At 39.1% G+C, this 23,559-nt stretch overlaps 1 protein-coding gene and 1 long non-coding RNA gene across 2 annotated transcripts in view; one reads left to right on the top strand and one right to left on the bottom strand.

Moving 5' to 3' along the window:
* Positions 1-1,263, bottom strand: part of LOC141728851 (uncharacterized) — a 34,106-nt gene extending 32,843 nt beyond the window's left edge. The window contains exon 1 of the long non-coding RNA XR_012580096.1: positions 534-1,263. This is a non-coding gene — a long non-coding RNA (uncharacterized LOC141728851). The remainder of the gene's footprint in view (positions 1-533) is intronic.
* Positions 1,264-2,100: 837 nt separating this feature from the next.
* The window catches only part of ARID2 (AT-rich interaction domain 2), a 98,549-nt gene continuing 77,090 nt past the window's right edge, over positions 2,101-23,559 (top strand). The window contains exons 1-3 of the mRNA XM_026797039.2: positions 2,101-3,090; positions 3,251-3,344; positions 4,464-4,561. Of these exons, the coding sequence (XP_026652840.1) occupies positions 2,999-3,090; positions 3,251-3,344; positions 4,464-4,561 (284 nt within the window). The 5' untranslated portion in view covers positions 2,101-2,998. The remainder of the gene's footprint in view (positions 3,091-3,250; positions 3,345-4,463; positions 4,562-23,559) is intronic.

Below are 23,559 nucleotides of genomic sequence, written 5' to 3'. Positions count from 1 at the left end.
CCGCGCTGGGATAACGCAGCCTCTGACTCGCTCACTGCTCGCGTCCCCCTTCACCTCCCTCTCCTCCCTCCCCCAACGCGCGCGCTCCAGAGTCTCCTCTCGGCGGCAGGAGGGCGGTGAAATCCTCCGCTCTCCTCCCTCTGCGCTCCGTAACGCGAACGAGCCGCCGCCTTCTGTTCCTCAGCCTCGGCCAAGTCGGTGTTTGTTGACAGGCTCTGCCGGGCACAAAATGGGGCTGCCGCTTCCATGGGCGCCGCCATTTTGTGAGAAGCCGTTGCGTTCCCTTGCAGCAGCCGCAGCCTCAGTCGCGACGGCCGCGGCAGCCCAGGCGCGCCGGAGCGGCGGCCGGGGTCTATGTAATGGTTGAATAAAGTGACCCCATCTAGGGAATCCCCGGCTGACAGTTACGTAAGGGACCGTGCGCAATTGCTGTGCTTAGCATGGAAACCCACCTAGCCCTGCTACGCAACTTGTCTGTCCTCCCCTCGGCCTCCCGCTCCCCTCACAGGGCGCCCGGGCGAGCGGTGACTCACCTCTGCCGACTGCCCCTCGCGGAGGGGAGACCCCCTGCTTTTAAGGAATTTTTAAGGCACGATTAAAAACCACCGCCCTCCCGAGAAGGGAGGTTTGACTGTGCGTCTAAAACAGCGATTTAGCCCCCCAGTCGCTTGTTTTAAACCTCTCTAATTTGTATTATCCTGGCTTTGACAGTCTTAACGCATACTGTAGCTGAAATAGCAGAAGCTCAAAGTGTCAGAGACAGGAGCTGCAAACCAGGATCTGAAGGTCTAATTTTAGGGGGGAGGAGGGAAGGGTCTTAATGCTACAGTGAATAAGACACTATGCATTTCATATTCTGAAATCCACACACCACCAACTTTCAGTATAGAGTGTTAATTTGAAACTCGGATATTTATTTCTCTGTCCTTTTCCCCCAGATCATGAACCCAGGGCAAAGCTTACCAAGCTTTATTGTATCTGTCTCTATATTCAAGCTGAAACAACAAACCAGTCGAAAGGAAAAAATATTTGAAAAAATATTGTTTTCTGAAGTTAGTACACAGAGTAGAAAGGAATTGCAGATTTCCTTCTTTAAGTGCTCACTGGAGGCCATCATATGCCATTGATTCTAAAACACAGCTCCTTACTGACTTTATTGAGTTCTGCTTAAAAAAACCCCAAGCCTGTAGGCCTCTAGCTTTGGATTTCAGTGTAGAGGTTGCGAGGGGCAAATATTCCTTCAGAGTCTCTTAAACTGGAGCAAGCACTCACCTGTGGCTGTTTGCATGCCGGGGAAGGACAAATGCCCACCTGGGCACTGCTTGCTTTACCTGAGGAGCAAAGGTTTGATGGAAGGCACGCTTCACCCTGGAGTGTCCACTTCATGGACCCTTTCTTGCTCCTGTTTACTCCAAGTGGCACCAAGCTCCACCGTGGTCGGCATGCAGGTCTTCTCCTGGTTTCTCAAGTGGAAAACACGTCAGGAGGAAGAATGTTTACAAACACTGCGCACACCACAGGCAGAGGGCTAGCGCTTGTAGTGCCAGTGGGGGCTGCTGCCCATCCGGGGTGAGGGCCAAGACCTTCTTCCTCCATTAATTTTGTGCTGCATGTTCCATTTGTCAATGTACAGAAAGATATGAGCGGCTTAGATTGTGTACAGCAGTCTTGAGACACTTAGATTACAGACTGTAGTATCCCAAGAGAAAGAAGGAATAAGAAATATTCATGGAGTGACCCTGAGCCTAGGCTCCTACTGACAAACCTCTCCAGGGCACCTCCTACTCGGGGGAGCACTCGGCATTCTCCTTTGGGGAGTTTTAGAGCCCTCATGCCTCGAAATCAGGGGTTCCTGCTGCCCCCCCCTCGCCCCCGCCGTGCCATCCGGGGCGACTTCCTGCCCTTGGAAACACCTCGGCCCGGGGGACTCGGAAAGTTTTCCGAAAGTCCACATCCCACCAGTGCCCCCTTCGGTTGTTGTTTTCTCTCCCCTTGAACTCAGGGAGTTGGGTTTAGTCCAATTAAAAAATTCGTCCCCGCTTTCCAAATCCACCTTTCCCGCCCCCCCGCCCCCCCACCCCCACCCCCCCCGCCGGCAGCCAGCGGAGAGAGGCCGGTCGGCGCGAGCCTGGCACGGGAGGGCCCCGCACCGGCCCCGCGCCCCGGAACAGCCGGTAGTAGCCGTTTTTTTCCTCCCTCTTCTCCCTCTCCCTCGCCTCTTTCCGCCCGGCTTTGTGTGAAGTTTGCGGCACATTGCAGATGAGCCCTTAGCGGCGAGAGGAGCCTATTGTTCCCCGCCAGGAACTGCTTGCTGGGGCTGTGCTGGCTTTTGCCTTTGGAGCTGCCTCCTGCAGTACCGGAACCGGCCTCCGGGGCCCGCTGTGTCGCGCTCTCGTCCAGGCAGAAGCACGGCGGCCTCAGATCTTTTTGTCTGAGCGAGAAGAGAAGTGAATCCCGCTGCCGCCGCCACCGCCGCCGCCGCCGTAGCTGTACAGTGTGTGTGTGTAAGGGAGCGAGCGAGGGAGCGAGCGAGCGAGGGAGGGAGATCGCATGGAGCCGCGGCTGTAACACACACACACTGTCAATACCTCACTCCGGCTCCCCCCCCGCCCCACCACAACAGTAACCCAATTCATTGTGTGATCCAGCAGCACCATGTTGAGTCTCATGTGCAGGCTGGATCGGCTGGGTTTGTGGTGCTGAGAGAGGCAGCAGCCGCGGGAGGAGGAATTACTGAGAGGTGCCCCTCTCCCTCCCTGCCTCTTCGCCCGTGTGTTGTGTGGAGACAGGACTCGCAATTACCACACTCTCGGGGCTCCCTTATTCCTTTTAAACTTTTTTTTAAACAAGCCCCTCTCCATGGCTGATCCCCGGCCGAGCACGGGCACCTGGGTCTCTTAAAGACAAGGAGGAGCCGGGGATTGTTGTTGTTGTTGTCGGCCGTTTTTTTTTTTTCTAATTGGATTTTTTTTTTACGAGAACCTTTTTTATTACAAAAATGGCAAATTCGACGGGTAAAAACCACGCAGACCAGCGGAGAAAGGGACTCGCTTTCCTGGACGAGCTGCGGCAGTTTCACCACAGCAGAGGGTGAGGAAAATGGGGAGATGGAACGGGAGGGGGGGAGGCTTTTAAATCGACCAGATCCAACTTCCAGCCCCTTCCCTGAAGGACACGGCAGCCCCAGCGAGGGGAGAAAAGGGGGCAGAGCTGACAAGTTGTGGTGTTTTGTGTGTATCTCCTTTGGCAGGTCTCCTTTTAAGAAGATCCCCGTGGTGGGTGGGAAGGAGCTGGATCTTCACGCTCTCTATACCAGAGTCACCACTTTAGGCGGATTTGGGAAGGTGAGTGGAAGTTTTAATTTGGGTTTCCCTCCCACTAACCTCTTCCCAAAAGTCTTCTCTGACCCCCGGGGGTGGCGGGGGGAGCTGAGGTGGCCGGGAACCGTCCTATTTAAAGCCGGTTAGAGAAGGTGGGGGGTGGAAGGAGGAAGCGAGCAGATAGGCAGGTTGGTGGCTCGGCCTTGTCGGCGGAGCGATGGAGGGGGACCCGGGGGTACGGCGCGCACCCCACTCCTGCCTCCTCCGCCTCCGCCGGACCCCCTCGCCCATGCCCCCCTCCCGCGGGAAGGCGAGGAGGGAGTAGGGAGCTGCTGGGCGCCGAGACCAGGCTTCTTTCGGCTGTGGTGGCAGCTCTGTGCGTCTCTCTTGCAGAGGGAGAGACAGAGGAAAGAGTCTGAGTGCAGTTTTAGTGCAACTCAAAATTAGCGGGCATGTTTAACATCGATAATCGGCACGGAGCATGGGCTAGGGAACGATCCTCGCAGCCGGGGGGGGCCGGGCGCTGCCCTCCGAGCCCTTCCCTGGGAAAAATAACAAAAGGGGCACCCAAGACGGTGTGTAATCAAATAGCCATCTTTAGGCTTCAAGGCTGGGGACAGAAATGTAGGCCTCAAAAGAAAGGCCTCTCTGTGTCTATGGATCTGTGTTGGGGGGACCCCCCGGGCCGGCGCCCCCGCGCCCCGCAGCCCAGGGGGCGCCCCCCGCCAGCACTTCCCTGCATTATTTTAAACTTCTTTGGGTTTTTAACGGACCGCGTTAGGATTTAAAAGGGGGCGACAGAGGGACTCCCGATTGGTTATTGTCCAGGCAGTAAAAACAAAAACAAACAAACCCCAAAACAATACCACCACTCCCGGCCGTTCCCCCCGAAAAAAATAATGTGTATGTTAAAAAATAAATGCAGTAAAAGAACCCTAAGAAGCAGGATTATTCTCGAAAGGGGAATACTAGCAACTGTCAGTAAAATATATAGTCCTAAATCCCATATACATTCGTGTTTGTTTCTTTTTATATATTTATCTATTTGCTTCATGGCAGCCTGTTTTTTTTTTGTGATGTTCGCTGTCAGCAACATGTTTACGTGTACGTTGTGTATCTCGGCTTGTGTGTTGTTTTTGACAGGTATCAGAGAAGAATCAGTGGGGAGAAATTGTAGAAGAGTTTAACTTTCCCAGAAGTTGTTCTAACGCTGCCTTCGCTTTAAAACAGTATTACTTGCGGTGAGTGCTATCAAGCTGTTGCAGTAGTATTTTTGAGTGCGGGGTTATATTTAGTTTTCAGTGTGTGCAATAATAAAAATATCCCTACTCTTTTAAAATGCTATAAAATAAAGCAGAAAAAACTCTTGTAATTCCTTTCTCGTCTGGTGCAGTGATCAGTTAAAGGTGATTCTGTTTTGTAGTTTTTTTATTTTACATCTGCAAGCCTTAAACTTTGAAGGGATCCCAAGTACACAAACAATATATGTCAGAGGCCATTTTTTTGATTGTTTTAGAATGACGGTACTAAAGGACTGTTACTAAGAGATCACATTATTGTAGTTATAGAAACTTAGATTAATATTTGGAGCACTGAAATGTGTTGATATATGTAAATTTGTTTACTGCTTAGTGGGGTCAGATGTCGAATAAAAATGCATCTGCAGGACTGTTGCACAAATTATATTGTTCTCAATTACTAGCAGCATATATCATTCTCTTCTATTTTAGAATACAAAGAGCTAAATAATTATTTTATTACTTGTAAAACAGTATATTTCTGCAGGTTTTAAAAATAAGGTTGCATTTCTTGGAAATGATGCAGATTATTTTTTTGTGATACAGGTTATTTTTCCTTGTTGCATGGAGCTCCTATTGAATGTTTTAAATTTCTCTGTATGGTACTATTAATTTACTAGATTACTTTTTAAAAAATTAATTTTTATTAAGTTTGGGTGATTATTTTTTTGTAGAAAAGATTTTTAAATGATTGTGTATATAGTTGTTTTAGATACTACATATATATGGATACTTATATTTCATTTAGAATGGAGTTAAATGTATGTTGGCTAAGGAATATAGTTTTCTGTTTCTGAATTATAAATACAATATTTTTTCACTACAATTAATGATAATATAGATGTGCAGTGTGTACAAAATAAGTATGTGCTTTTGAATTTCTGTTTTGGTGAGCTGAGTACACACAAGCTTTATCTGTTTCTGGTTTGGCCTTCTGAATTAGGAAATGCAGTAATTGTACAGGTGCACTTTCTATTGGTTGTCCTAGATTGACTTCCAGCTTGAAGCTGTAGAGTTCATAGCACAGTGGAGCAGTTACTGAGTTTCAGTGACGTCTGGAAAACCTTAGCCAGATATTTGTAGTTACTGAAATTTTGGGTTTTTTTTTGGTGATGGCATACAATTGCTTTAAGATTCAGATTAAGAAAAGAAACTACCATTGTTAATAGCTCTAGTAGAGTTTAAAGTTGGTGGCAGGCCTAGAAATCAAGTGGGAAGCTTGCTTTAGGATATCCTTCCCTCTTTTTTATTTTACCCCTCCTCTCCTACATGGTACTGAAATAGTGTTGCTGAAGATTTGTCACATTGTAGAAAGAGGTTTTTTGCTTCTTGAGTTTTTCTGTTGGACCATGTAATTTGTTAGTTGACTAGATTTTACATATAATTAGCAAAATGATAGTTTTTTTGTTTTTACCTTTTATTTCTATTTCCATGTTTTTAAGTGTTTGAATGGCCTAACTTTTTGCAGTAGAAGATTGTATGTCATTTCTGTTTTCATGTGTATTTTGAGAGCCATTATATGCTGTGACAGTTAACACAATGTTAATTTAGCCTTCTAATAACTATTATTTTTTAATAAGATATTACTTTTTAAATTAGAGTCAGACATACAAAAATGTTATTTTATTATTGGCATACTGGTATTGACATTATTTAAAATACAGTTGTTGAATACATATATAACTGATTACATACAAATAATTTAAAGGGGTTTTGTTTATTTTGAATTTAAGAAAAAAGTTGATAAATGGTTAAGATGAAGAATCTTTAAAAATATTTTTATCATAAGCTCTGTGATTAAGCCATTCTGAAATAAGCTATCAAGGTTGTTGGTTTTGGGGTGGACTGATTTTTAGTGATCATTTTGGTTTTTGTTTGGTTTTGTTTTTTCTGAATTGCTGCTTTACTCACATGGTCTGAGTTGGATGGGAACTGTTTCCCAGCTGAGTTCACCTTCTTCCATGTGCAGTTGTAAGACTGTATGTACATGTCTCTCTGCTGGGTTCAGTTCTAGGGAAAGAATAAAGGCTGTAATGATAAATTGCTTAAAAGGGTCTAGCTTGTCTGTGTTGAAGAACATAATCTGGGGTTTCTTACAAGGCTAGATTTGAGTGAAGTGCTGAGCAATTACCCTTGGAAAGCAAAAAGTGTGTCTTGTGAACCTCAGGTATGACTGTAGTCTTGGCCTCACTACTCTAATGACTTTCCAAGCAAAGCCAGACAAATTGAGGCCTATCAGCTTGTATTTCAATTTGTACCCAATGGTATGTCATGTGTACTGTAAAGTGAGGGATCTGTGTGGCAGATGGAGACCCTGTTGAATTCAGAGGGATTTAGTGGCGTGCACCTACAGGAATATGTTTGCAGATTTGGATTTGGGATGGTTTGTGCTGAAAGTTGCTACTTTCTATGGAACATCTGGCATAATGTCTTGACTGAGATAAAATCTCAAGCTGCATGGACCACTTGCTCATTTCACTGTATTGCCACTAATAATGCTCCTCTTTTTACTTAAAGTTACTATGTAAACAAATTTAAAAATTGATTTATTTGCGTGAGGTCAGTAGTCTTGTTGGCTTGATCAAACTGAATGTTTTGCAAAACAGTCATTGGGTTATGGTATTTATTGAGGCAGTTCTTAAAGTTTGTATTTTTGTTCAAATAACTTTTTCACTTGACTGTCCTGGAATTTTGCTGTGTATCTTTGGGAATCTATGTTAGGCTTCATTAAAGAAGTGAATTGTTTAAACTTGTGATACAATTCCAATAGGTTTTATGATAGGTGATAGTTGCATACATGATAACCTATTTATCTACCCCTTTTCCCTTGCACTGCCCTCTCCCTTTTCTCTTACTGGAAAAAGTAATGTATAGCAAGGAAAGTCTGAACCATTCAAACTTAGTGCCTCTGTTGCTTTGAGCTGTCTGACAGGTGAACTAATTTATGCACTGGGGTTCTTAGTGAGCAGTCAAAAGCCACAGTGCCAGTAACCATTGATAGACTGTACTTGTTAATGTAGTTCTGTAGGACTTAACAGCAACACAGAGTGCAGTTCCCTTGGATGTAGTGCAGATTGGATGTTTCATTTCAATTGAGGTGAATTAGTAAAGCATTTTTTCTAAATGCTTCTTGAAAAATTATTTCATAATGTTAATGAAAATATTTTAGTATGGGGTAATGCATGTAAATATCAGTAATGTGGACATACATTTATGTTGTTGGTGGTAAACCCCCAGTTGATAAAAAGAAAGCTAGCATGGAATATAGCCTGTTTTTTATCTTATTAGTAGATTACATTACAGTCCTACAAAGAATTGGGCTGATGTGACCTCATGTGTTGGTATAAGGTTCTGTTGGTTTTTGTGTGAGTGCAAGTGATACATTTATTTCTGTTGTGGATCTTCATCTATTTTGGGGGAGTGAGAGACCTTGTAAGCTTAAATGTGTGAATGAAGTATGCCTAACTGAACTGAAATTCAGTTGCTTTTCAAAGTTATTTATCTACATTAAGATAAATGGTATGAAAGGACTAGTTGTAAGGTAAAATAAGTTTGTCTTAGTTCTGTGGAGAATTCCTGAAAGGTGGACAGCACATGCATATTGTATGCTTTGGGCAAAGGCAGTAGTAATTTGCTAATAATAGTTCAAGGTGAATAAAGATTTGCTGTTGTAAATATTGAGGAAGTAAGGGGAAGTCAAATAGAGAGGAAAGTGGTCAGTTCATAAATGAGAAGTTGCATAAAGTTGTTATTAAGACAAGCCATTATGATGAATTTCCTGAAATTCCATATATAGTAGGATGAAAAAACAGTGAGCAGTTAACAATCAGAACCATATGAAGTAGTTATTGATGACAAATAGAGGGGGTTCTTGAAAGATCTGAAGATATATTTATAAGTCATTTGATCTTCAGGATGCCTCTAAGAAATTAAACAATAGTACTGATTTTTTAAAAAATAAAATAAAGGGGGAAAGAAAAAAAAAGCATGAGCTTAAGAACTAGATAAAAGGCATTCTTAGTAATATAATGGCAGAAAAATCAGAAAAACAATAATAAGAAGCCTGGAATTTTCTAAGCAAAAATTACTTTAGGAGAGGTTTTTTTGTTATTCTTGCTTAGTGTTTAAAATTAGGATCTGATACTGCAACAGCATCTGCACACAGTTCAGTGAGTATGGAGAAGTACAGGATTGGCTCGTTTGCCAGATCTGATTGCAGATTCAAGGCCCCAGTAAATGAATAGAGAGTTGTAGCTGTAGTAAAATTTTAAATATTTTCTGAAATTCACATGCATTTCAAAAATCTCTTGTTAAGAAATTATTTATGTATATGGATAGTCATCTTAATGAAAAATTGGATGAAGGACCATAAACAAAAATAGAACCAAGTATAAAGAATAGATGTGGTGAGTCACAGCAGTTTTAGGTGCTAAAAGAGTATCATCAGTGCTTACATATGCACGTAGTAATACAAGTTTAGCCATTTTAGGTATATTTAGTGTCTGCTTTGCTTAACTTTATGAGAGGTTGAATACTACACTTGCAGCATTAGCAGGCAATGATAGAAGAGTTAAGCACAAGACAGGGCAGAAAAGAAAAGGTAATCTAAAGAAATTAGGCACATTGTTGAAAAGTACATACGAGATTTAGTTTGAAAAATGCAAGCTAAAACAATTGAGGGCTCGTAATCCAAAACAGGTATTCATTGTGAGGGAATAACCTGGAAAGCAGTATTGCTGAAAAAGGCATAGGAGTGATACCATGGACCTGATAATCCTGTCAGTTGTGTGAACCCAACTCCCTTTCATATGAAAGGGATTTGTGCATGCTTCTGACAGGAAGGACAGTCCCCAGTTTGAAATATGATATATAGACTTTGTAAAATTTAGAACAAGTTTAGGTTGCATCCACAGTGGCATTGAGCAAACGTTAGACAAATGGGACATGGATTTTTGTACCAGATTATGGGATGGTGTTTAGAGTACTGTTTTACTTCAGAGCCTTTGCAACAGGTGGGGTGGGTTAGCAGAAACTCAGAGAAGAGCAGCAAAATGTTAAGAAAGCTGAAAGGACTAATTGATTATAAAAAAAAAAAAAGATAAATATGTTTTGCTTGGCTCAATTAACAGTTTGTGTGAGAAGGGGAAATTATATCTTCCAAGCATTTTGAAGGGTCTAAACAGTTAAAAGGGAGGTAGTTTTAAATAAAAGGAGAGGTTGTTTTAATGTGTAAGCTGAGATAAAATTGAAGGAGACAATTCAGAGCAGTGAGCAGCACAAAACCCCCCAAGATATTCCTGAATCCCTTCTGGTATGAATAGTGTGTCAGGCAGAGTACAGGGGAACCCCCATACCGGGCACTGGCCTGGCCAGGACACCCAGACGTGCAACAGGTAATGAGCCAGGAATGGCAGCTTTTGTCCATCCTTGAATAATGCCATAGTGAAGGCTTTCATCTTGCATACCTATGGACTTGATCTTGTGGAATCTTTTGCGCTTAATTTTGTCCCAAATCCTGCAGTCGCTGGCAAAACAGGAAACAAATGCATGGATGACATTTTTATGATTTCTTCTTAAAGTTTGCTTTTCCTTCCTCAAAACAAAAATTGTAATGCCTGTTTCAGTCAGGTGTCTAAGGCCTTTCTTTTAAAGTCTGAAGTGAATATTTTACATAGTTGAAGGGGGAATTTTGTTTTAGTTGTACTGAATCATATAGCCAACATACAATCAAGTCTAGTTACTGCTCATGAAACAAAGCTTTATTTAGGGAAATTAAATATGTTGCTGAAATCTCAGAATGTCTCTCAACAGAAGTTACTTATTTGGATGGATGAGGTCTTGTCAGGGTTGCTGGGAGTTTGCTCAAAGGAAAGCAGAAGTTTTACTGAACAACATTTGCATTAGGACTCATCTGAAGGGAGCAAGCAGCAAATGAAAGGGGATATAGCTACCCTAAAATTGCCCTTTGTTAGAATGACATTGTGATACCAGTTTACTGTGCAGATGAGTTTGGCCTCTTATCAAAATTTCTCAGCTTTTTCTTCAGAGGGTAAACTCCTTTTTACTGCTGGAAGATGTAGTGAAAAGTTAGTGCGATGAACTTAAACATATTTTCCTGATTATTTTTTGCAAGCTTTTTGTAGAAACTACCTAAGTTGCTGCTGTTATGCTGAAGTTCACTAGTTTATTTGGGGAGAGGTGAATGTTGTTCTTCAGTTTTAATTCAGAATTCTGATTATTTAACTTGAAAGCTTATATGGGCAGCTATCAGAACTAATAATCTACAAAGAGCAAGTTTCTGGCAACACTGTAGTAAATGTGATGACTTCAAGCACCTACTTAATCTTCTAAGAATTAGTGGAAACTTAATTATTTAAGACCATTTTCTATTCTTAAACCAAAACAGTATTTAAATGAATTTATGCCTTAAAATTATTGCTATCTGTTGTAATGTCTTAGATTTGAATGAATGCTAAGCTAATTACAATATGATCAAGAATGCATGTGGAATGCAAGGGCATTACTTCTTTCCTTGTTACATGGAATAAGCCTGGGCTAAGAGAAGTTGTTTGGTTTGGTTTTGGTTGTTTTTTTGTTTGTTTAATTTTATTCTGGAGCTAGCAGCCTTTAATTACCTTGCTTATTTGCAGTTAAATCTCAATAGATAAGACTTTCATACTCTTTTTTTTCTTTTCTTTCTTAACCCTTTCCCCAGTGGTGAAATAGAGAAGTACGATTTGTTAGTTTTTACAGATGAGGTACCAGAGGTACACAGAGGTTCAGATTTTTACTTTGAGAGTGTATGTCAAATAAGATGAAACCCAAATACATTAAAGTCAATTATTTTTATAGTAGTCCAGTTTTAATTTTTAATAATTGTTTTTATAGAATTTAGTTTTAATCTTGTTAATAATTGTTTTATAGAATCCAGTTCTGACAGGAAAATGTCTTCATTTTGATCCTTAGATAAACTATCCATAAAAAGAGGCTACTGTTACTGTCTTTTAAAATTCCTCTTAATCAGTAGCTGAGAAATCCTGTTTTATGTTTCAAACAGCGCTAATGTTATGTTCTGTCAATTGGAGAACTGAGAACTAAATATGTAAGATCATGAGAATGAGCTGTTTGTGTTTTGTTTTGCTGTGTTTTGTTTTAAAATGCTTGTTCTGGGTGTTGTAGTGGTGTTTTACAGCTTAAATGGGGCTGCTTGGAGTTACTGCAGTATCAGTCCACATTATTTCAGGTCAGCGCAGTTCACAGAGGAGATTTGGTATAGGCCAGAGATCCCATCACATGGTCTTGTTTCTGGTTACCACTCTGATACATATTGATTCTGTGGCCTTAGTTAAATCATTTACAATCTTTTTATTCATATTTAGAAAGTGGCTATACTGATGTTTGTTTACCTATCTCAGAGAGAAGTGTGAGACTTTAAGCTCTTTAATGCAGGTTTGTGTCTCTTCGTGCTTCTATCTCATATCTTAAATATTTGAAAATGAATATAAATTAGGAATATATGAGGAAAGTAAAACTATTCATAAGGTTATTTGCCCTCTACAGTGTTGAGAAGCAGAAAATACAGCACAGATGAGAGGAAGAACAATCTTTATTCCTTAGGGAATAAATAAACTTGGGATACCTAAGCAGAGAAATATTGAAACGGTGGAAAGAAAGAAGCTTATCTTGAGGGAGGATAATAAAACAGCAAGATGGTACCCAGAACAGTGAGCTTAGGCCTTGCCTGAAGTACTAGATTAGTGAGCTAGGTATCACATCTCAAATACAGTCTCCTTGGAGCAACAAGTTGAAGTCTTAACCAGACCTGAATTACATTTTTAGCGGTAAGGTAGTGAAGCTGAGTACTCCACTTATTGTTTTCCTATCTTTAAACTGAATGTGCATGCATTTATTTTAACTCCAGATAAATTGTAGCAAGGCAGCTATGTTGCAAGAGAGATCACACGTAATAGAGTTATAATAGAGTGTAGTTTTGTTGAATGATGCACTGGAGCATGTTTGTCTGTAAGAGTGAACTGTCTTCATACTATTTTCTATTGGTGTGGGAGAAGCAACAGTTGAGATTATTAGTCTCTCAGAATAATTTACAGTGTTACTTATCAATCCATATCTGCTTAAGATACATAAAAATCTTGTAAGGCAGTCATTCTGTTTCAGAGAGCTTTTCTCTCAGAGTTTGGTGGACTTTTGACATGGCAGCTGAGGTTTAGATGGCCCACACTTTTGGCTGCATGTGTTTCTTCACTGTTACGTGCTGTGACGCCTGCTGGCTGGCCTCTGCCTCCCAGTGCAGAGGTTGCCATGGTTCCATGATAAACCACGTGCTGGGATTCTCAGGTCCGTAGATCACCAAATCCTGTGACTAACTTTGAGTAGCTCTGGTCAATTTCTCTGAAGTGCAATAACAACCTGTCTTACTGGAACATCATGTACTGGGGGAACTTTCCGTTCGGGGTACATCCCAGGGGCTCAATTAAGCTAAATGAAAATAGTTTACTCTGGAGGTAAATCTTTGAGTATATTAGTAATTATTATGGTGTAGGATAGATGCAGAACTATGTATATGAGTTTGTTTGCTCTTCAAATCTATATATTAGAAGAAAACTTGTGGAAATACTATTAGGAATAGTTCTTCTTTACCTGATTATTTTGGTCAGGAGTGTCCATTTTCTAGTGATCTCCATGAAATGATGAAGAATCTGGCACTGGCCAGGTAAACAGAGTTCACAGATGTCCTCTGTAATTTTGGGGTGATAGTATAGCTTTGAAATGTTTTAGATTTTGGAGCTGTTTCTTGGCTGCTTTTCACACCCCAATACCATCTATGAAACTCCAGGAATATTAAAATTTCTACCAGTACATGTTCATATAATGCTACAGTTATACAGTAAATACCAGAAAAAAAATCAGGAATTGCCTCATATAAGTATGAATATGCAACTGTAACTGTGTTTCTAGAGAATATTCTTTACAGTAGAGCCTTGTGCTCTCTGTGAGAAATGGGAATAAATTTCATGGCAGTATTAATTTGTTGTATCAATGTACACATCATTTTGACTCATCATTCAATGTGGCAATTGATTAATCTTAATGTTAGTTATTTCTAAAGAGGTTTTGAGTTTGCTTTCTGGGCATCAGTTCTCCACTCTTGCCTTCCATGGTGTTACCCATGTGGGCCATGTAGCTCTGTCTTTCTGTCTCATTCTCTTCTAATCATCATCTTCTCAATCTTTTGACTACAGGTCATAATTCATTCTCTGTTCCTTGTCCCCTTGATGTCTGTACCCATTGACTCCACATGGGATATTTACTGTAATCAAATGAATTTCTAATTGTAAGAAAATTGAAGGAAAAAAAGGATGTATGCAAGTAAAAGGGCAAGAGGACAAAGCACTAAATGTCAGGTGCCTAGCAACAGTAAAATACTGAATTTTACAGCAAAACACTAACAGATTCTGTGGTACCTGAAAAACAAATTTTGCAGCTGTGGGCATGCTGCATTCACAGGATCCAGATGAATGCATAAAGGGTATTTCACACACCTAAAAATGTGTTTTCAGGTACTCTGCGGGACCTAGTCAGGCATTGCAGCATTGGGAACATTTTGCTTGTTCTTCCAAGGTCATTTTTGTGATTCTAAGGCACAGAAATTCAATTTTTAATTTTTTTTTTTTTAAGTGGAAATATTGTTTCTGAGCAGAGCTATGTGCAAAGGCTGACCCCTGTAGTGAAATACTGCGTGTAGTTGGATTTGAGGAATATACAGGGCCCTAACTGCCATACTGTTTGGAACACTTCTAGTAAGTGGGGTTTTTGGATTTTTTTTCCCCAAAAATGCTTCAGATTATTGTATTTTTTTCCATCTTTGCTGAACTTGTTACCCTGTTTAATGTCGTGTCCTTCTCTGTTTATGTAACGTGAAGTTATTAATTAGAAAGGTGTTATGTTAGTCAAAGCATATGGTGTCATAGTAAAAAGGTAAAAGATTAGAAAATCAAAATAGAACCTTTGGTGCCAATGATTTAATAATGTTTAGTGTTGTTTCATTAATATGTCCTGTTGTCAATATGCTGTTGTTACTGAAATGTAGTTCCTAGAAAGATAGGTTTTGTGGTAGATAAATACAATGGTTTTTTCTACTTAGATTTTTATATTGCCAATATACCATTCTCATTTTTCTCTAGTAGTTTTCCTTCTCCTAATAAGCAGTTTAATTGTCTTGTAAGTAGGATTAGTCCAGCTGTAGAAGAGAGTGCTTCTTAAGATCAAAGCAAAAGGGGACTTAAAAATTATATACTGTTCTGCACATAATGCCAAACAAACACCCAGCTTTCCTAGGCATACTGATACTTTTCTGTATGGCTGTTTGTGTGCCATAAATTCATGTGCCTGTTAGAAAGCAAAAATATTTTGCTAGCTTTATGGTGATGTTGAATTGCATCTAGATTTACTTAGGTAGAATTCGTGCCTCTTTAGGCTTTGGCTGAAATTGGTGGCATCCTGTGTCAGTCCTGCAGTGCACTTGTAAAGGTCAGGTGTGTAACATCTGGAGCATGTGTATTAACACAGAATGTGCTGCCTTAGCAAGGGTGGGAAGTAAACCAGTGAAGTCAATAAAGATACGTTCAAAACTTAGGATACCGAAATTTGTGTAAAGACTGTTTATTAGTTGTTTTCAGGAGGTCTTTCCATCTATGCAAAAGTTGCAACTTTGGCAGTTGTTACCATTTTAAAGGGTTTATGAAAGTTACAGGTTTTGTTCTTTATATGTGTAAGCTAAGATAAGCTTGTTTTCCTTGATGGGGAAAGTGAGCTGCATACCTTAAGCAAGAAAAACAAAATGCTATTTCCATTAGTTCTTGTTTTCAGAAACTTACCAAGAGTTTACTTATTTGTATTGTTTTCACTGGTATAATGCAATCCCTAGTATTGCTGATTTCCTGTATCCACAGTATCAAAATAAATATGACTAAAACTTTTTTTTTTATTGTGGAAATAATGGTGGAAGGTTAAATTGTAATGGACATGAGATAAATATCATTGTTCACATATCTTATAACATACAGTAATAGTATAAATATGTGGGATTGTGGACCTGCTTGCCTCACTGGATGAGTCTTTCAAAGGTTCCCAATACAAGATTCTACTGTAGAAAGCCACTAGGGGGAAGTGACCCTCTTGTCCTTTTCCTCAAGGCTTTTTTTGGCTCAGATGTTATGTGTGTGCTATGGTTTGTGGCTTCAGAGACTTTGTGTGTTTCTTGACTTAGCAGCTGCCCATTGCAAAGACACAGCTCCCCTGAGCAGGCAGCCAGCTGATGCAGATGTGCAGCTTGGAGGATGCAAGGTGCACAGGTACTGGCCTGCTAGGAGACACTTGTACTCTGAATAGTCAGGAACCCAGCTGGAGGCACATGCCAACGCTGCTGCCAGCTGGGCCAGATAAAACACTGCTGCCTCTCGGTCACCTGTAGGCCAAGAGAGAGGAAAGACAAGCTGTTTGGAGGTATTTCAGTGAGAGCAGGAAAGAGACCTTCTGTGCATAGGGGGTTGAATGGCAGATGGAAGAAGTACGAGTGTTGAGTGAGGTGGGTGCATTCATGCGCTGGGTCAAAAGACAGGAATGGGAATTTTGGAGAGAACACTGTTTGGAAGGGCAGATGAGGTAGACACTGTAGAAGGAAAAGGAGGGGTTATGTTATCAGATGTTGGTAAGTTACTTTTTAATAGCCAAGTCCCTCATTTAAATTGTTCACTGGATATTAATTGACTTGTTTCCCAGATGCTAGGTGGCTGCTGAGTGAAGACTGTCATTTCTGAAGTACTGAGTTGAACCATCTGCTTTCCTCCAGTGAGGTTCTGATTTACTGGTATAAACCTTAGAGTGGTTCTTCTGCCTCTTTGCTTACATTACCAGGGCTGCACGTGCAGAATTTATTTCTCTTCTGTTAGTTTATATTTTTTCATTAACACTGGATTTACCTTTTTCATTTTGGTTTAAAAAAAATCTACCATTATCACAATTACACTTACTTCTGTCCTTATATTAAAATACCATAAAGGCATAAAATTGCATATAATCAAATAAAGGATTTTATCTGTTCCTTAAATAGCTTGCAGGGAGAAAGGTCTCATCTTGGAAAATAGTTTTTCATGGGCATTGCTGCACTTAGAAAAGCTAAGAAAGTTACCATTGTGGAACAGGGTGAATTTTTTCAAATGCTGTTGTCACTTTGAGAATATTAGTAATGTCTGTGTATACTTCATTTTTTATATTGATTATGTAAGAAGCAAATACCTTTTATTGCATATGTATATAGAGAGAGCATATACAAATCTGGAGGTCAGCTAAAGTTTGGGATAGATTGCATAGGTTTCCTGTCCCACTTCTAATGCTGCATATATGTTAAGAGTGAATTTTCAACAAAAGAAAAAGATTCAATGAAGGAAACATTCCAAAACTCTAAAAATATTTTTATACCGACCAGCACAAAAGTTTAGAGTCCCAGTTTGGATCTCACAGGTGGAAGTAGGTGCAAAGTACTGTTTCTTTATGGCATTTCCTGATCATTTGTGATACAAAATTGTTTCCTGTCCTAGACCTTAGGCTTACATAATTTGGAAAGACAGCTTTTAAACTCAGCCTTCTCTAAGCAAAATATATCAAATGGCTGTTGTTTAAAACTACTCCAAGTTATGGAATGTAGGTTGCTCTGATCAAAACAATCGTGAGTAGAGAGCAGCTGAATTCGTCAAAGATGTAGACAAACTACATGCAACTCTGCTATTTCTACTCTATTAGACAGATACTGTCATCCAGCTACATAGATTTGGATTCTGCTATGATTGGAATTTCTTTGGCATTGGATTGGTTAGCTATTAATTGCTATTTTTCCTGCTAAAGATAATGTAAATATGTGTTTCCAATAGTGCTTATTGCCACTCTGTTTTGAGTTGTCAGCCACACTGATGTTTCCAGCGAATAAAAGCGACACATTGTTTAAAAGGAGTACATAATCTCCTTTCTCTACCCCTTGTCCTACCTCAGTGCATAGAGGAGGGTAAAAAGAGCATAGGTCATCATTCTTACTTGCTTATGTACATCAGAAATTATTGCTGTTATCTTAAATAGCAGCTTGTGGTAGCCCTTTCCAAGCAGACAGTTCTGCTGTCGCTTGAGTGGCTGCTGTGCTGCTGGCATAGGCCTCCAGTAGTGATATGGCTATGTCTAGTGATAAAAGCTCTGCTTTTAGGGTTGTGGTACTGGTGACGACTGGTGTGTTTTTAATAAATTGTAGAGGTCTACTTTCATGGAGACCTGCATCAGGGTTCCATTGCTGCTAGAGAGACAAGCTAGCAGATTCTAGTCTTGAATTGCTTGTTACTGCTGTTGTTTATTTATTTGTTTACTTTTAATTAAGTTTTGTAAGTTATTTATATGGCCATGTGGTTAATCTTCTGTAAAGAAAGGGTTTTCTTGTTTGCCTGCCTTTTAAATTTCTGGAGGCCGCCACTCTTGTGCAGGGAAGTCCCCTTGCAGACTAAGGAAGAAGAACAACACAGAGAATATAGAGGAAAGAACTCCACATATTTAGACATGTATTAGTCAAATAGATATTCTTCACACCTTTTAAACTAGTTTTTACTGAAGGAGATCAAGTCTTGTCACTTAAGTAACTTTAAGAACTTAGCAGTTTTGTTGTCTCCTTGGAATTTTTTTTTAGAAATTGAGATAAATAAGGGGTTTGGCATTAGTGTAAAGAGAATTGATTAAATTATTGAGATTTATTAAATTAGTAAAATTTTCAGAAAGCATACTACTATACATGCAGATACTAAATGAGGAAGAGAGAGAAAGATCAGAGAATCTTAGTGACTTTTAAAATGGAGGTACCTGGTGATGACAGAGGTTGTTATTTCTCTGGTACTTCAAGAAAGCTGAGTAGGAACATTTTGTTGAGACTAGTCCTAGAATAGGAGGGCTTTTGTAGTCACAGGTGTCGTGTAGAGTGTTGTGTGTATATAGATTTTATATGCGAAAAGCGTAATAATTGAGAGAATATTATGTACTGGTGATCAAGGAGACAAGAGTGGATTACAGTAGGAAAGTGAAATAGTAGAGTTCATCAAAGAAAAATGATGCCAAAATTGCAGGCAGGGAGATGGGTTGATTTATGGAGTAGGGCGAGTGCAGAAGAGCATGAATTAGCTTGTAAACATCATCCGTGACCATGAGGAATTCTTGCGTAATTAAGGCACGTAATCAAAGAAAATTATTTTAGTAGCATGAGGGTATTTGGTAAAAAGAGGACAAATAGCAGGGAGTTAATAATAATTACACTAGAGTTGTGTTGATTATTATCAGCAATATAAAATATAAAACAGTTAAGTTTCAAAATAGGAATCAAATGTAAAATGTAGAATTGTTAGGAAGTTTTGTAATGTACTGTCAGTGGGGGAATGTCCTGGTTTGAGAAAATACCAGACCATACAGTCACCCCAGGACAGGGAAGGGGATAATCCTTAGTACTCTTTGGACGTTTTGTCAGAGAGGGAATAGAGAAGCATTTGAAAACAAATACTGTTCAATTAAATGCTGCCAAGGCTCAAACCCTGGATAGGTAGATCTCACTCACTGTGGGAACTGAAATGCCAAAAAAGAAGATGGTGAATTCCAGGAGCCATCTAGCAGGATATTTGAAGCATTATTTATGTAATGGTTTATATTTATTAATTTATAACCAAGTTTGTTAGGTTTCTGGGCTTTGTTTTGTTGGTTGGTTATTTTGGTGTATTGAGGTTCTTTTAAGCAGTTCAAATGGTATTTTTTAAAAAAGAATTTGTCAGAGAATATATCAGAGTTTCTGTTCATTCTTTTTACTTTTTAAGTGTAATATTTTGCTCTTATGGTCTTCTTTTAAGTGCTGATCAGTTCAAAGACCACAGCTGTAGTGCTTGGCAATAATCCAGCTCATGCTGTACAAGGTAAAACGTCTTCCCTTAGAGGAAGCAGATCCCATGGAAGTGGGTTTGCTGCAGGATCATGCCAATGAGTAACAGTACTTGTTTGCTGGATGTGACTGATATGGTGGCTTTACTTTTTTTATCTTACATCTCAGTTGTCGTGCGTTTTTCTCTTGTTCAGGTGTTAGAATGGATGTTGATTGAAGAATCAAAAAATAAACAGACTATCATAAAAAAACTAACTAAAGAGAGAGAACTAAGTGTTGATCTAATTGTGAAAATAGATCATCTGTCTGAGGGGCTGATTTTCCCTCTACAGCTTTGTCTAAAACAAAAGTGTGCTTTTTGTCAGTAACACTTAAGTTACTGAGCAAGTGGCATCTTTCTGAGCAAGTGGTTGGTCTTCCACCCTTTTTTCTTGTGTTATATTAGTGATTTAGAATTTTAAAACTGTTTCTCAGCTCTTGGCTGCCTCTTGGGGTATTCTCTGTAGCACCCAACTTCTCTTCAGTAATTGAAGTTTTAAGTGCAGTCAGTGTGTGGAGTCACATTATGTTCCTTTTCCAGTTGTGTGTTCTGTGACATAATTAGGAGGTTATTGATGGAGAAAGAGTCCTGAACTTCAACACTTACCTGAACAAATGTACATTAATCTGAGAATGTATTGCATATTCATTTTCAGTATAGCAGTGCAGTAGGTGAAATTGACTATCCCTGTGATTGACAAGATTTTTTGGTAAGAACACCTTACAAAGAGTGTTTGGTTGAAAGGGTGTTTATTTTCTTGTACTGTAGTTCTCACCCTGAAGGTTGCAAGCTTGTTTTCACTTTAATAAAACGTTACTTACAATAAATGTTTGTTGACTCCAAACACATTGTCAAGAGCTGTATTCTGCAGTTGTATAGGAGGTGTAATATTTCATACCTAAGCAATTCAATTAAGTTAAAGGGTTTTTTTTTTAAAGTTCTGGAAAGGAAATGGTGACAGTGGAAGACTACTTTCACAGTTGAAGAACTTCACTGTGGACTAGCTGGCACTAAGCTGCTTTGTGCCTGGGAGCTTCCAAGAAACTTTTCTCACAAAGGAGCATTTTCTCAGCTTGGAATACAATGCTTTAATATCTCCTCTCTCTTTATGTTGATATGCTTTGGAAGTTTAGATTATAATTAGGAACTTCCTTTCTTTATGGTAGTAGTTATATCTTTGTGTAGTTAATACTGAAATGCCAGTGCCCTGTTTAATCAATGATACAGTTATCTCCAAATTTTAGTAGGTAGCTTTTCTCTAACCTTTCACAAGCTTGTCCTCAATCTCTTTCTTACACATTTTTCTGTATGTTTTAGCCAGATGGATTATGTGGGTTTTTTTTATTTGTTAGTAAGCTTTCCCTAGAGGTACTGGTCTTCACATATTCAGTCCCTTAGTTCAGCAGTGGAGTAAGCAGTACTCTCATAGGATAGAAAAAAGGCAAACAAATATACTTTCCTTTTACTGTTCTAAAAATGAGTGATTTACTGCAATATTAAGATCAATAACTTTTAGGCTTTACCTTACATAGTGACCTCAAAAATAATTAAGTTACTTCACTTGTAATTAGGGTGTCTCACTGTTGGGCTGGTTTTAATATTCTGTTTTGCTCATGAACACAGGAATCGGTTGTCCTCTTTCAGAAATAGCAAAGAGACTTAAGTACATTTACTTGTTAATCAGACACTATAAGGACAGTAGAAGTATCAAATTTTATAGTCAATATAAGGCTAATGATATCTGCATAGCACTTGTGTGGAAGAATAGGGAGGGATTGCAATTAAGCTACTATGTAGTGCTTTTTACCTGTCATTTAAAGACTGGTATGATGTGTTTGCCTTTTGCCTTGAATAGGTGAATGCTCCTTCCTATAGATTTTAAAATTGGCAATGTTCTCTGGGTGTGATAATGAATGGTGCCGTGGTTTCCTAATTTCAGGAGAAGTTTTCAGTATTGTATAAGTTTATAGTGTAGTAAATCTACCTAATAGTAATTTGGTTAGTCCAAAATGTGCTTATATTGCTTTGTACATTTGAGAACTACCAAGTGCATACTGTATAAAACAGATTTAATTCTGGTAAACAGGTAGTTCTGAATATGAGCTTACTACAAAACATTTAATATGTACTAAGATTTTACAACACATACTTTTTAGTTCAAACACTAGTAATAGAAATTACAAATGTTTTAAAGACATACATGGTGTTGTGAAAATAAAAACATCTCTGAAGTGAATCATATATTATTTGCATTATTATTTGCAGATTATGGCTAGCAGGACAGAATTTTACAGTAGTATGGTTTTAGGAAGAGTGGCTCGTACTGTGATGTTCTTTGTAAAAGGTCAGGGGAAAATACTCTCATTGGCATTTAAAGATAACACTTAAACTCTAGAACAATTTGGAACAATTCAAAACAATTCCTTTATCTACACTTTAAATAATATTTTTTAATCAGGAATAATTTTTCTTTGTTCCAAAAATGTCAGAAGCACTCATTTGAGGGACAATTTGTATAATTAAAAATCAGAATTAAAAGGATAAGGATTCTTTTTCTGGGTTGTTGCCTTAATTATCTATGATTGTTGACAAATGTAAGTTTTCTTACACTTAACCTAGTAGAAAGGCTGCTAGCAGTTCTTTACTTACCTTTTCCATTATGGTAATTTCAGTCTTGTTTTCTTTCCAGAAATACTTTTGGCTGTAGCACACTTTTACAGTTTGGCAAGGTCAAGGCCCTGCAGTTAGAGAAGTACCTCCTGTTCATCCATTGTTGCATTATGATTTGTCTGTATTTTAGGTAGTTAAACTGTCTTTCCATTTCCTTCTCCTTTATTTGTATTCTTCATTTTAATTTGCCAGCATGTCAGAATGGTATCTAAATATGAATGGCACCTCTGCCACTGAAAAGAGCAAGGAGTAACATATGCTGTAACCGGGATGGTAACTTCTGTGTGAGTCTCAGGAGTAGTGATGTGGGAAGAAGCAGCTGGAGTTTTCTGAAGACCTTCCTGTTCTGAAATTTTTGCAGTTGGGCCAGTTTCCCCTTTTCCTTTTTAGAAACAGGAAACTGAGCAAGTACAGCGGAAGTTTCCCGTCTCTTGACGAGGTAGAGGAGGAAGTTGGTTTCTGTCTTCCTTAACTCATCATGGGATAGTAAGAGCTCATGACACTTTTCTGGATTGATGACTTTCTACCTCTTAGGCTGTAGGGATGTTGGAAAAAATAATAGTCCATTGCTTTGTAATTTCCTTACTTCTTCTTAGGAAATGAAATTTAATAGGAGTTTTTTGTTTGAAACAAACAAACTTGATTACCATGACCCCCACACCTTCAGAATTTAGGAGATGTCAGAATTATTTAGCTGAATTGACATTTGGATGTTTTTTTAAAATGACTCCTCACAGTTCCTGGACATGCTCTGAATTGATATAGATATATAAGGGGGTAGAAATAGGGGCCCATTCATCTACTTGCTTAGGAACTTCTGTGAGCGACTAAGAACAGTTGATTTTGCAGCATTATTTTAAGTAGAATATTTTTACACCTCTTTTTCACGTGATATAAAAATGTAAAATTCCTAATGAGAAGACCTGGAAGGTAAAAAATATGAGAAGGTTATCTATCTTTTGTAAGCTCTTCAGTGGTGTATTTTCCAGGAACCATATTTACATGCATTGATAAAAACGAAGTTTTAAGTAAAAACAGTACAAAAGACGAGTAATTTTTTTTCACTATCACCTTTTAAAAAAGGAAGAAAAAACCCACATGCTGACACGGGTTTTTTGTAAAAGCACCATTATAAGTACTGTGAAATGGAAGAGTACATAATATTCTGGAGAAGTTTTGTAAGGGAAAAAAAGTGGGGAGAATATAATTTCTGTCATGTGTTTTATAATAAGGAATATAAAATAATAAAATCCTTGCTAGGAT

Source organism: Zonotrichia albicollis, chromosome 4 (genome assembly GCF_047830755.1).
Source record: "Zonotrichia albicollis isolate bZonAlb1 chromosome 4, bZonAlb1.hap1, whole genome shotgun sequence".
NCBI lineage: Eukaryota > Metazoa > Chordata > Aves > Passeriformes > Passerellidae > Zonotrichia > Zonotrichia albicollis.
This window is presented reverse-complemented; position numbering and strand designations above follow the sequence as displayed.